At 44.7% G+C, this 13,882-nt stretch overlaps 1 protein-coding gene across 1 annotated transcript; it reads right to left on the bottom strand.

Annotated features, from left to right (window-relative positions):
• Nucleotides 1-10,995: 10,995 nt before the first annotated feature.
• Nucleotides 10,996-12,171, bottom strand: TENT5D (terminal nucleotidyltransferase 5D). The gene has a single exon (XM_041396625.1). It carries the CDS (start codon nt 12,169-12,171, stop codon nt 10,996-10,998), a length of 1,176 nt encoding a protein of 391 aa, XP_041252559.1.
• Between the last annotated feature and the right edge of the window lie 1,711 nt (nt 12,172-13,882).

Below are 13,882 nucleotides of genomic sequence, written 5' to 3'. Positions count from 1 at the left end.
CTGTGACTTGGGGCTGGCATTCTCTTTTGCCATAAGTAATCCCCTGATGATGAACTTTTCTCCCAGTCTGATGGATCACTGTTCCAGCAAGTGTTTCCCTTCAGGATGAGAGCCCACACTCCTCCACTCCCTGTGCTGATTTAATCAGACTTTTGGGAAGAGGAAAATTCAGAATGTCTTAGCCTTCATTATATTGTAATTGATTTCTTTTATAGTTTTTCTGATTGGTTTTGAGTTGGTTTTTTAACTACCCTTCCCTTCAGTCATTTTTTACCTCTGTCTGCAGGAACCTGTCATGTCCTGCAGCCTCTGCCCTCGCTCATTTTTCACTCAGCTCCTGGCTCTGGCTGCAGGATCTCTCCAATTCCGGGTCATTAATCACCTGCCAGGACCCAAGCTGGCATCTCCACAACAAACCCACAACAAACCTCCTGTCAGCAGAGCTCGCCATTCATGGCTGGGGTTATTTTTCCTTCATGCGCTCCATTATGAATTAATTTATTATGTTATATCCTCACGCCCTGACAGGCAGTGGGTGTCGATTTCCAGGGATGACGCAGGAGGGTTTGTTCCTGGTTTGTTCCCATGTGCTGCTCCTGCTCCTGACAAAGCCCTGGTGTGGATGTTACACAGAACCTCCTCTTCCATGAATCCATGAATCCATGAATCCATGAATCCGTGAATCCATGAATCCATGAGGGGGGTGCTGGTGGAATTTTCACCCCTTGGCACAACCTGTTTCAGCCTCAGCTCATCTTCCTCGCCTCCTCAAGAATTTTCCACCATGTGGAGATGCTTGAAATCCTCCTTAGGTCAAGTTTTCCTTAATTTGTGAGGAAAAAGTCCTCTGCTCTTCATCTGGGGTTTTATATTTGTGTAGCTGTCCTTTGGGCTTTTGGCTGCAGTTGGTTTTATTTAAAAAGAAAAAAAAAAGTTTGGTTTATGTTTCAAAACCCAATCAAAAAATAATATAACAGTTGCAAACTGTTTTAAATGCATTTGATGTAAAATAATATTTTTTAAAAAAGAGAGAAGAGAGCAGAGCTGCCTTCCACATACCCCCACACCCCCCTGGGCAGGGGTCACCTCCTCTGCCCTCACCCCAGCACTGGCAGCACCTTCTGCACTTTTGGGGTTGACCATGGGGAGCACTGGGACACCCCAAAGCTGTTTGGCTTGGTAATGCTGGTTTAGCATTCCAAGATCCAGTTGGATTTCAAGCATCATTTCCCAGCTGGGCAATGGACTCTACCCTGAAAATGCTCAGAAAATTACTGAGTGCCCACCCCTGCGTTCATTACAGAGCCAGGAGCTGGAAAAAGCCACTTTGTAACCTTCCCAAGCAGGATTTGGGCAGAACCAGAAAAAGGTACCTGTAATGAACCTGCGCTGAGCTGGGCTGCAGCTCAGCCACGTCATCAGCACAGGAACCAGTTCTATTCCATTAATTTTGCAGAAAATATATGGGAGCTTCTGCCTAATGAATACTAATAGACCCTTTAAAGCTCATTTACCAAATCCTTACAATTAATGGACAATGGGAGGCATCACTTACAGAGCACATCTGAGCAGCCCCAAAATATTCTATTTGTTTGTCCCAATAATTGCAAAATAAAATACATTGATTGCTCCATATTTATGAATTCAAGAGCTATTTGTGTCTGCGCTCTGTGTAATGAAGGTTATAAAAGCATCTTAATGCAAAGTACAAGGAAAACTTGAAAACTGCATGAAATTTGGGAAATAAGACCTTGTGAGTCAGTCATTTACTCATGTTCTCTCACACCAAAGCACAGGGAGGATGATGCAAACAGGATGTGGGAGGATTTGTGGATATTTATGAGCAGGTGCTCTTCAGCTGGAGTCAGGTTTGAACTAATTGGCACCTGAGGCAGAGGCTGCCAGGGGATTTCGGTGGGAGCAGGAATTCTGCTGCAGTGTCCTTGGATCTACAGCAGGATCTGTCACTCCAGGCTCAGCACTGAGCAGCACATGGAATCCCAGCATGGTTTGGTAGGAAAGGACCTTAAAGCTCATCCCTTTCCACCCCATCCCATTCCCTGCCACGCGCAGGGACACTTCCACCAGCCCAGGCTGCTCCAAGCCCCATCCAGCCTGGCCTTGGACACTTCCAGGGATCCAGGGGCAGCCACAGCTTTCCTGGGAAATCCATTCCAGGGCCTCCCCACCCTACAGGGAGGAGTTTCTTCCCAATTCTATCCCACCTAGCCCTGCCCTCTGGCCTTGGGAAGCCATTCCTGCCCCATTCCCCTCTGGCCAAGGAGAGCAGTGACACTGCACAGGCTCTGCTGGTGTGTTGCAGCCCTTCACCCCCACCTTCCATGAGGTTTTCCCAACAGGAATCTGGGAGAGGAGCCCAAACCCACTCTGCTGACTGAGGGGGCAGTGCCCAACCTCTGCTCCCACTGCCTTTCCCAGAGTTGGGGTGGAAAAGGATGGGGTGGGTGCAGGAATTCCAAACCTTGCAGTAAAGGATCTCCAGTCAAGAGCCACCTGCTTCCTTTTATTTCCAGTCTGGAGTCATTTCATGTCGAATTGTCTCTGCAAAGACACGTCATTTTGCCAGGTGTTTTTCTGCTTTAGAGCAAAAAGCAGCTGCAGCAGAGGGCAGGCAGAGGGTCCTCAGGAACTCCAGCGGCTGTAAAGGAATGTCAGAGGTGCAGGCATGGCTGGGGCCAGGGATTTTCCACAAGGGATAAATAGAAGCATCCCCAAAAGGGGAAAAAACTCCCATTGCATTTTAAACCACGGAGCTGAACCCCAGCAAAACAGTCCCCAGCTGCACTGCTTGTCTTTGCTGAAGGACATCCAGCAGGCCCTTGGGCTTCTTCTCAGGGCTCTGGGCACAGCTCCACCACATCCATCTCCCTGTGGTTTCCATATTCCCTGGTTAAACCTGTGCCTCCAGCAGTGCTGGATCTGTTGGTTATCACCTGCTAACGAGCCCATCCATCTCTCCCAGGCAGGGGAACCAGACTCATGTGGTTCTCAGTGGCTCTTTTGTGATTTTTTATTATTTTTTAACCCGATTTCTCCAAATCCACAAGTGCTGTTTTCAGTTTTCATCTTTAACGTGCCCATCCATCCCTCCTCTTGCTTCCCCTTATTCAGAAACCACCTCCTGCAGCTCTGGGGAGGGATCAGCCTCTCAAAACACACTGATCACCCCCAAAATGCTGCCAGCCCCAGCCAGGGGTGGTGGCAGCACCTCTTTGGAGCTGATGATCAGCCCCAGACCCCCCAGCCCATCCATCAGGGCTGTTCCTGGGGGAAGCAGCTCTGTGAGGCTGCACAGCCAACCTGTGTAGCTTTCAGGACAGGAATTTAATAATTCAGTGGGGTTTTCTTCTTCCAAGCATCATTTATTAGCTCTTTACAGAGCTGTTTGCTGCTCAGTCAGAAACTAAAGCAAATATTCTTTGTGAGTGTGTGGCTCTGATGCTGTTAAACTTCACAAAACCTCATCAGCAGTGATTTGGCCCCAGGTATGAACAACTGAGGAGGTAAACAGCAGCGTTTTCCTGCTTGCCTGTGGATCTTAGGAGCCTGGCAGGCTCTTGTTGCAGCAGATCCTGGCTCTTGGACATGGTCACATTCCCCATGGCACCAGTGGCTTGTGCCAGGCAATGAATGATTTGGACACCCACCAAAATCTCCTCTGAGTCATTCTGAAACCTTAAAGTGCTGATCAGCATTGCTGGGGATGACAGGAAGCCCTGGGAAAGAGGGAGGAAAGCTTTCACTTTGCTCTTTTTTTTTTTTTTTTTTAAATAATTGCCTTTTATTGAATGAATTCTTTTGCTTGAGTGGATTCTGAGGTGGGAGTGCTGCTAAGTCCCACACACGGGGAGGGCACCACAAACGTTTCAGGCCAGAGCTCTCCATAAATCAGACTGAATTCATCAGCAGTTCCTTGCTTTCCAAATAGTCTTTTTTTTTAGCAGTGCAGGACTTGGATTAGCCACCAAACCTGCCCTGGGAGGAGTGGCAGAAAGCTGTGGCACTTCACCCTGGTCGTGTCCCACCCCGAGGTGTGGAGCCCGGTCATTCCCATGGAAACATCGGCAGCGCAGCCCGGGGAAGGGACACGGCCGTGGTTCAGTGGCTCTGACACTAATGATATAATTAGCTGTGTTAAAAGTCACGCCTGGGAGCAGCCACTTTGTTTCCAGGGTGACTGAAGTGCCATAAATGACGCTGTCCAGCGGTGTTTCCATAGAGCTGCAGTCCTGGCAGGGTGGGACACGGGGCAGGACACGGACACGGCCGCAGGATCCATTCTGCCTCCAGACTGGCCAAGCTGAGACCAGCCAGCCTCACCCAGACCCAGGGAGCCACTGGTTTTATTTAAAAAGACAAAAAAACTTTGGTTTATGTTTCAAAACCCAACAACAACAAAAAATAATATAAGAGTTCCAGGCTGGAATCCTTCTTCCTTGGCAGCCCACAGGTGTTGAGCACCCCTTGTTTTGTACATTCACAGAAGCACAGATTGGTTTTGCCTAAACCACTCCCTCCCAGAAATCTTCCTTAGTTTTTGTCCTAGAACGTGTTTTCTTGTTATGTTACTTAGAAACAATGTGGAAACAATCCCATTTCAGTTCAGGAAAGCACCTAAATGTACCCAGGGCCCAGTCTCGGTGAAATCACACCTTGGATAAAAACACTTGTGACACTTTATTTTCCTGCAAGAAGAGTTGAGAAATTCATTGACTGGATACAGTATTTCAATGCTTCCCAACCCAAATGTTTGTAATGTTCCACGACTGAGTGTTTGGGATGGAATTTTGGGTTTAATCAATTTTAAGGACGTGTGATGAGTTGTGGGTACTTTAGCATGGGGAGGTCACAGCTTTTCTCCTGATTTGGGGTAAATCAGCCGTTTGAGGCTGGTGCTGAATCCAGGTCCGTGCTTGGGCAATGCCATTCCCTGGGAACAGCCAGGGTTAAGCAGGCAGGACAATATGAAGGAATCTATTCCAACATCCATTTGGATTCTTAAGCCAGAACCACGAGCTGCAATTCCAGCCCATTGTCTGGAAAATGTCAGGAGCTGAGAGAACGCTGGAGGAAGAAATTGTTGGCGTGAATGGTGAGAGCACTGCGGGGTCTCATCCTCTGGAGCTGAGAATTGTCATCCTCCTGCTGCTCCAGGGGGAAAACAGGAGGGCAAAGCCAGCCCTGGGCAGCTCCTGGGACGTGGAAACGCCTCTGGGTTTGTGTGTGCAGAAATCCAGGAACATATGGGCAGCATCCTGTCCCTGTCTGTCCCAGCAGCAAACAGGAGGAGTGTGAATAAACTCCTGTCAACAACAGGAGGGGAATATTTACAGGAAAATGAAATAGAGGATGGGGGAATGGGGCTCCTGCTGGAGGGTGGGCTTGGGAGGGAGTGGGGCTGCATGGTGGAGGGGTTTGCTGTTCCCATGCACCCAGACAGGAGGAAAATGAAACAAAAATGACACGAACCCGGGGATGCACCAGCAGACAATGCCCATAAACATCCATGATCTGCACCCCGTTCTCAGAGGACTTATTTTTACTTTTATTTTGGAATCCTAGGCAGAGTGAGCAGCCTTCAAGTGTATTTATTACGGTCTTGAGTTGCTTTCCATGGTAACTAATTGTGATTTCCGAGGCACAGGTTCTGCAATGGCACAGGATGAAATGGAGCTGAATATGGAGGCAGCTGAGAAGAAGAAAATCACTTGCTTATGAAATGGTATTTAATGATGGGGATTGATGGAGCAGAAAAAATGGGGGTGGCAGGGACTAGAACACAAAGCAGCTCTCTCAGCTTCATGTATTTCCTCAGATTTTGAATTCCTCAGGAATGCATCTGGTGAATATTTAAGGAAGGGAAACTCCCCTATATGTGCTGCCTTCTCACTTCCCCACTTCCATTTTATTGAGGCAAACTCTTAAAAATCCAACTGTATTAAAGAAAGCAGTCAGGAAATGAAATTATTGTTATTATATGGTGTTTGCTGGTTAAAATAATGGGAGGGCTTTTACAAAAATTTACCCATTGCACAGTGAAAAAAGAGGTGAAAAAACCCTGTTTTGAGCAATGTTGGATAAAATTGAGGAAAAAAGGTTTCCCTGGTGTGCAGGGGTCTCACTGCCCTCCCGCACCCTGGGATGGTGCCCAAGGCTGAGCTGAGTGGAGCCAGGGAAAACACTGAGGACAATTTTGAGCCAATCGGGAACTTCCAAGCTCTCACATGGGGTCAAAGTTTCTGGAATGTTCCTGTTCCTCTCTGTAAGACTCTGAGAGTCCATGGGATTTAACAGCTATGGGATTTAACCTCCCCTAGAGAAAGAGCAATATTGTCTTGTCCTCTTTAAAATCTCTTAATTAATGAGCAGCAGTGCAAAACCCAGCCCATGAAACAAACAAACAAACAAAAAACCCCCTAAAAAATCCCAAACCCACTCCCCAAAACCCAGAAAATCCAAGTAAGCAACCAGAAATGTAACTGTGATGAGTGTGGTTGTGTTACTCAGCTAAAACCCACAGGTTTGTGGGAGTTTCTCTGACATTGGCCCAACATCACCAGAAATCCTGGATAAATATGGGATCAGATTTGTGGGGATGTGCATGTGTAAAGTCCAATCCTTTGCCACTGAAGTATTAATTTTATAATTAATTAACTCAGCAGACAGTGAGGTTTTTATTATATAAATACAATATTGAGATGTAGGCACTTCAAATGTATTTTACACAAGCCTGGTGCCGAGGAGCACAGAGCCATTCCAAGGGATGGGAGATCCATGGAAACCCTTCTAGAACCTTCCCTGTGGGTCTGCCAGGCTGAATCTGAGCCTGTGGTGTATCCATCTGAGGAACTGTAACCAAATTTTCATCTCTCTTGCAGTTACCACACTCCAGTTTGGCTTCCTGGAGCAACCTGCCTGTTCCAGCTGGAGCAATCAAGGGATTACAGGAAACCACAGGTTAAATAAAATGTTCTTTTAATGATCACCCCCCAAATACCCAAAGGCACCAGTCAACACCGTGGACTAATGACCTACAAATTGGTGGGATTCTTACACATTTGTAGCATTACAATATTTTTTCCACAGCTTCAGATGGCACATTAAGAGGAATATTTCATCTGCAACAGCTTTGTCCTGAATGCCCTTCCATGTGATTATTTAATAGAAAAAGGATCAAACCAAAACTGAGCTGGCTGCCCTCCTTGCTCCAGGTATTTCTGCAGCTCATCTTGAATCCACACCTGAATAATTCCACATTTATTTCCAATTTATCACTGTAACTCCTCTAACACCACCCAAATCCCCTCACAGATCCTCAGGCTCCAGGTAACACACGGAGAGGCAACGCCTGCACTGAGGACAATTTGCATTTCTTTTATCCATTGCAAAAACCTCTGTAACGTGTCAAGTATAAAGCTCACAAAATACATTTTAAAGGAACTACCATAAAGTATTTGCTTCAAATAGACCTTTTACAACAAAACACAAAGTTCAAAGGACATTTTTTTTTTTAAGGAAAGCACTTGAAACTGTAACACTTAGGTCCTGACAACATTAGATTACTTTAAGCTGTAAACCCTAAAAAGTTTTGTGATTAAATAAAATCAGCATTACAATTTCCAGGCATTATAATCATTGAACAGATTGTAACAACGAGATATAATTATAATGCAAACATGAAGCTCAGGAGACTGGCACTGAGAAAACTCTCAATTCTTTGTAGATTTAGATCTGCACATGATAAAATCAGTAACAACTGGAGAAGAGGTTCCAATATGTCATCCTACACACTGATGTCAGTGTTTTCCAAACAGCAGTCAATACATCATCCCCTTTTTAATATTACTTTTCAGAGTCATTATGACCTTGAACAAAAAAAGCCCCTCCAGGTCAATTGCTGCTGCCAGGTATCAATAGAACATCTGGAAGGAAATAATTAAAACCATAGGGTTTTGTTAATTGCCCCTGTAGGTGTAGATACACGAGATTTTATATATGTAAGGCTAAATAAATTACATATATATATATATATATATATATATATATATGCTTACATATACAAAATCACAACCTCAACCCTCAGAACTGAACTACCTCTAGGTAAGAAATATAAGACCTTTTTCCATAAATTTAAAGGGTTTATTTATACCTGAGAGATTTTTGCATATTGATGTCTTTGTACCTTTGCCTGTAGGTGCTCCCCTAAGTCTTTCCTCTGTCCTGGGGTACAAAGCCCATTGCAGCCAGGTGGGTTGTTCCCACCCAGCACCATGGACTTTGGCTGAGCCCTTCCTTACCTAACCTGGATCATCAGAGAGGTGACAGAATTCAATATATACCTAAATAAAGTTCTGTACAAGTGCACAGGCTGGTTTATACAAATCCACAGCGAGTTCACCACTCCTGATACTTCCACAATATCTGATTTCAAAAGTATTTTAGTGCTTTACCCAATGCATGTTTCTACTTGTTGGTTAAAAGAACACCTTGGTGAAGAATTTTTCTGGGTTTTGGATCACTGGCCATGCAAGACACGCTGAAAATGCTCCTTCCTGCCTGATCTGTTCCCTGGTTCTTGGGAAGATCAACCCATTTTTCCACCCAACAACCACGGAAACCAGGAGTGGAGGAGTAATAAATCAATGTGGCAACACTACATTAAGGTCACAGGTCAGTGCAGATGCACTGAGACTTTCCAAAAAATCTAAAGAGATTAGGAGCCCCCTCCCTCCTGAAATTTAAGGCATTTGGATGCCTGATTCCCACAGATTCCCCAGTCCAGCTCTCAGCTCCTCATCCCTGCAGATCCCAAGCAGTAGCAGGGACATGACCCACGTAAGGCTCTTACAGAATTTCACAGTGCTATTTAACATGGCAAACACCAAACTAAATGGAAAAGTTCTCTTTGTCATCCCAACAGTTCAATTAAAACAGAAATGAAAGGAATCCACCATGTCTCATTCCATTTGGCTGCTGACAGGGGGAATTCCCTCAAAGTGCTTTTTGCAAACATGGTGTTACCATAGCTGATCACAGAACAATTAGAATTGATGGTTTCATTAATTATAGTTTAACCAATGGAAAGATCTTGGTGGAAGTGGAATAAAGTGTGCTTTCAGACACCAAATTGGACATACCTGAAAAGTCAGCAAAAGTAACAGTACTCTATTCATGAAAGACATCACAAAATAATTCAGATTCACCAGCAAACCCTTCTTATGTTGTAGAAATACCAATTTTTTGCACTGTATTTTACAGAAAAAAGTTGACTTTAGTGATGATGGTCTTTGAACAATCCAAATGTACAGCAATATAATGGGGAAAAGGGAAGCTACATTTCACTGGCAATCAGACTTCACAGACCTTAGAAAATTTAGAAATGTTTGATTCACAACAGCACATTTATGGACCACATTTCTCCGTAAAATAAATCAAACTCTTGTGCCCAAGTAGAAGAAATTCCCAAGGTGTGACATCTGTTGTAAATGGATGCAATGCACCCACTGCTCTGGAGCAGGAGGAGATGAGGATGAACAGTGACAGGGACAACACAGTGACACACAAATGTAAGAAACTCTACAGCTTGCATTTCCAGTTGGCTGTTCCCATTTTTTACCCACACCCCTTCCAAACCTCCTTTTCCTGCTAGTCCTTCTTGTTCCTTTTCCCATGTGTGGTTTTGGTGACCCCACCTTAGATCCATCTGTCCCAAACCTGCTCATCCTGGAGCAAACCCTCTGCCCATTGCTGCTACAAACACTCTGCACCCCCAGGGCGTGTTTCCCTTTCCATGCTTCCCTTTCCATAATTTAGGAGCTCTCTGGCACCATTTCCAGCATTTCATGGAGCAACTGGCACAGGGAGGCACTTATGTGACATGTTTAAAACTTATCTTTGGTAAACACTCACACACACACACAGATGTGTAACTCATGTTTTGCTTCCTGATGGTAAATCCTCGTTTGCTACCGGTGGATGTGTGCAGGTATCTAAACACAGACAGGACTTTACCAGTATAAAACAGTTTTTCAAATGCCACTGCCAAGGATTTGTTTTAATTCACCTAAAAATAGCGCCAGTCCTGGGCTTTTGGAGTTTTTTCCTGACTCTGTTTGTTATGCATTAAAGCAGCTGTGATCAATAACAAATTAGTGATAGAAAGTGAGCCCATTCTGCTCAATTTTCACCCCCTTTCTCATTCTCTTGCCTTGGTTTTCAAAACCAATTTCATCAGAATAGTTGTACTTCTTACAGCTTTTGTTATCTGTGAGGCACATTCTGGGCTCTGATGCTGCCTGATTTGAGCAGCCAAATCTTTCCCTGGGATCAGTGGAAATTTCAGATACACAAAATGCTGAGTCTGTTCTTGGTAGGGGCATTTCCTGCTCACCAGTATAAACCAGTACTCTGGGGAGGGAAGAGACCCCGAGTCTCTGACTGACCTGAGGAATGATCAGCCACCAAGAGAGGGCCCAGCAACGTGGGTTTTCAAAGATGCAGCAAATAAATGTTGCTGGAACTGAATGGATAAAACCAAGGGATGATTGACTTTGACGTACTCAGAGCACTGTCCCTTCTAACATCAGGCATTTCTACAGAGAGGTATTTCATTGGCTTCGGTTTTCATTGACACCATGTAGACTTTTCATAATAATTTTTTTTCTTTTTTAGAACCCAGAACTTAGTGCATTTCATTTTTATAAAATTAGAATAATTTATACCCTTCTCTTTTCATTGCAAAAAAATACAGCCCAAACACACATCAAGGTATAAACACTTCACAAATGACAGACACTTCACTTATTTCACCTGCTTAATGGTGAGTTAGACATTGACCAACCAAACAACTTTGGCAACTTGCACAAAAATATGTCCTTAACTCAAAAGTGCTGATAAAACTCGCTTTAATGAGGCCTTTATTAAGGAGAGAACTGGAAAGAGAGGAGTGGTGAGTGCTTGGAGGTCGGAGCGTTCCTACACCATCCCGCTCTGTAGCTGTATGTGGAAAGGGTACGGCTGGTAGAACACAGGGGGTTGTCCATGGGCAATGTAGTAGTTGCTGAAGTTTCTGTCACTGATATAGGGAGCAGGCTGATAGTAGCACGTGACATTGGCCGCGTTCGGGATGATGTTCTGTTCTCCGAGCACTTTTAAAGCCAGGATTGTGATCATATTGAGGGTTTGCCTTCGCTCGTGCCCCATGAGGCAGACTGTGCTCTTGTTCACCACCCCACGCAGGGTCATCAAGTAGTCGTACTTGCTCTTCTCCTCCCCGATGAAGTGGTTGCGCAGGTACGACTCGATTTTCCTCTGCTGCTCGGCAACGTCGGGAAAATCAATGAAGAACCTGGAGCACATGTAACGTTCCAGAGATTTAATTTCAGCCTCATCCGCTGGCTTAAAGTCACGGACCAGGAGGTTGCTGTACTTCAGGAGGCCGCCTCCCCTGATCTCCTCCGGGTTCCGGGTGGAGATCAGTTTGTATTTCAGGTGGTCCATGGCTTGGTTGAAGTCCCCGTACATGCTCTCGGCGATGACGGCGGGGTGGCAGTCCTGTGTCAGGGGCCGGTCTGAGGCTCTGTAGATGGCCAGGATGGAGTCCAGGATGATCTGGAAGGAGTCCACGCTGAACTCGAACTGCCGCCGCAGCGAGCTGACGAACTTCAGCTCCACGTTCTTGCCGCTGTTGTTGGACAGTGAGATGAGGCTCCAGCGGTCGTGGTCGGTGGAGACTTTGACCATCTTCTGTACGTAAGCATCTTTCATGGTCTGAGCTGTGATTTTTTGCTTGTTAACACATTTTGGCAAGAAGTCCAATAGGCAATTGAGAACTGCTTCCTTAACGACCTGGAATTCGAGCTCACTGGGAAGTTCCACTCCAAAAATGATGTCCAGGTCCTTGTAACTGGTGCCATTGTGCTTCACCAGGATGTGACTGGCAGTGGAACCGTTCAGGCGGATGTCCCTGACATGGATCTGCTTCTCAATGAGCTGCTCCTTTACCATGTCGATTATATCCTTCGGCTTTACCTCCAGGGTTGGAAAATTTCCTCTCCCATGAATAGGTATAGCCTCAGTCAAAACCTGATCCAGGATTTTAATCTGATCCCAGGTGAGATAACTGAATCTGTGGTCCAAGTCCTCAGTCATTGTGATATTGGTTGGCTAAATAGGGAGAAAGAGGAATTAGAGGCAAATGTTAGAACTTTCTGGAATACCAGTGAGGACATTTCACTTGGTTATACCAAACTTCCTCCCTCAGTGTAATGACAGAGCTGTTCATTTTAGAGACACAACCCCAGTTAATGGTCTGAGTCAACCACTGCACTTGTCACAGGCTTTTAATTGAATTTTAATGTACTCAGGTTTTAATCCTGCTGAGAAGCCATCACGTTATTGTATAACCCATGACTCAAAGTAAATGCAGCAAACCATATAGACCCAATTTAAAACTACTCAAAGGTTAATAACACAAAGTACTAGGTGGTTCTAATGGAAGTCCAAATGAATTTCACCGTGAAGAGATAAAACAAGCAAAATGATCAAATTTGTTCTTTCTGTCCTGCCTAGACATCTCCCTTGATCTTCAGTGGCTTGACTACTTAAAAGTACTAAAAGACCAGGAAGTTTTTTTTGTGAAAACCGGGAATGTTGCAACCTGCTGCCTGTTTATCCAGCCATATGCCTTGGATGAACTTTGGTCTCTGTGGATCATCTAAACACACACATCCTTTAATATCACTTGTGGTTTAAGGATTGGTTATCTGATAATTGTCAAGTTGTTTCCATGATGTTTCTGTGGAAAATATTCCCCTTCTAAGCCATAAGCCATGTTTTGCATTAATGTATCAATGCTGCAAGTCGTGGTTTGCAGATACGGTGAGAAAACCCCTTCCAGTCTTGTGGAAAAAGGACGTCAAGGAAGAAGCACCTACAGAATACATGGGATAAAGCTCAGCTTTGGGAATTTCTCAGTTTAAAATGATATCTTGAATTCATAGCATCACTTTTAACAAGGAGATGAGACACTCAGGTGGTGGCCAGGTGGCATCTGAAGGGGCTCAGTGAGGCACCAGCCGGGTGGAAGGAGTGCCTTTGGGAGTCTGCCAGCACCCAGAACCTGCTTCCGAAACACCCCCGAGTGTTTCTGCAGCCAGATGGCTCAAACATATTCTTTCAGCCAAAGCTCAAGAATAAAAATAAAGTAAAATCATACTAAGTAACAACACTACTGAAAAGTCCCCACTGTTGTTTCTCTAACCAGTGGTGACTCCATATGTACGTTGTCATACATTCCCCTTCCCTCGCCTTCAGATTCCACATTCTGGAATATTTTAGTAATTTCAAGTAACTTGTGACTGCCAAATGGCTTGGGAATATGGCAGAGCTCTATTTCAAATACTTCTGCTGGAATTTCAGCTCCCATTAAGCTGATCAGGAGCATGTGTAATTCCAAGCACCTTCCTGGCCTCATGACAAAGAATGGGACTAACCAGATGTTTGAAGCTGAAGGAATGTTTTAAAAGTTGGCTAAAGCAGGACTGAAGTTGGGAATTTAATTGACAGTGTGAAGGTTTTGGAATCAGTCCCATAGGTCTGGCACAACCATGTAGCTCCTGGCATTGTGTACCTAGTGTATAATTCCATATCCACAACAGGTATGTTTTCAGGTGTATTCAGAAATATCCACATTTTCCCTGCAGGCATTTAGAGGACACAACATTTGAACTGAAAAGGAGAGAAACTGCCCTCCACAGCACTGCCAATTTTACATGCTAATGATTTCACCATTGAATATTCATTAGAATTCCAAGCTTATTCATTTAAAACTATAGCTATGCATCCTTCAGAGCCTTTATGA

Source organism: Onychostruthus taczanowskii, unplaced genomic scaffold, assembly GCF_017590055.1.
Source record: "Onychostruthus taczanowskii isolate IOZ18803 unplaced genomic scaffold, ASM1759005v1 scaffold13, whole genome shotgun sequence".
NCBI classification, from domain to species: domain Eukaryota; kingdom Metazoa; phylum Chordata; class Aves; order Passeriformes; family Passeridae; genus Onychostruthus; species Onychostruthus taczanowskii.
The sequence above is the reverse complement of the archived record's forward strand: the minus strand, read 5'-3'. Positions and strand labels throughout refer to the sequence as shown.

What these genes read in the sequence shown, in the direction of transcription:
- TENT5D (XM_041396625.1), bottom strand. Translation starts at nt 12,171, where the DNA reads ATGACTGAGGACTTGGACCACAGATTCAGTTATCTCACCTGGGATCAG.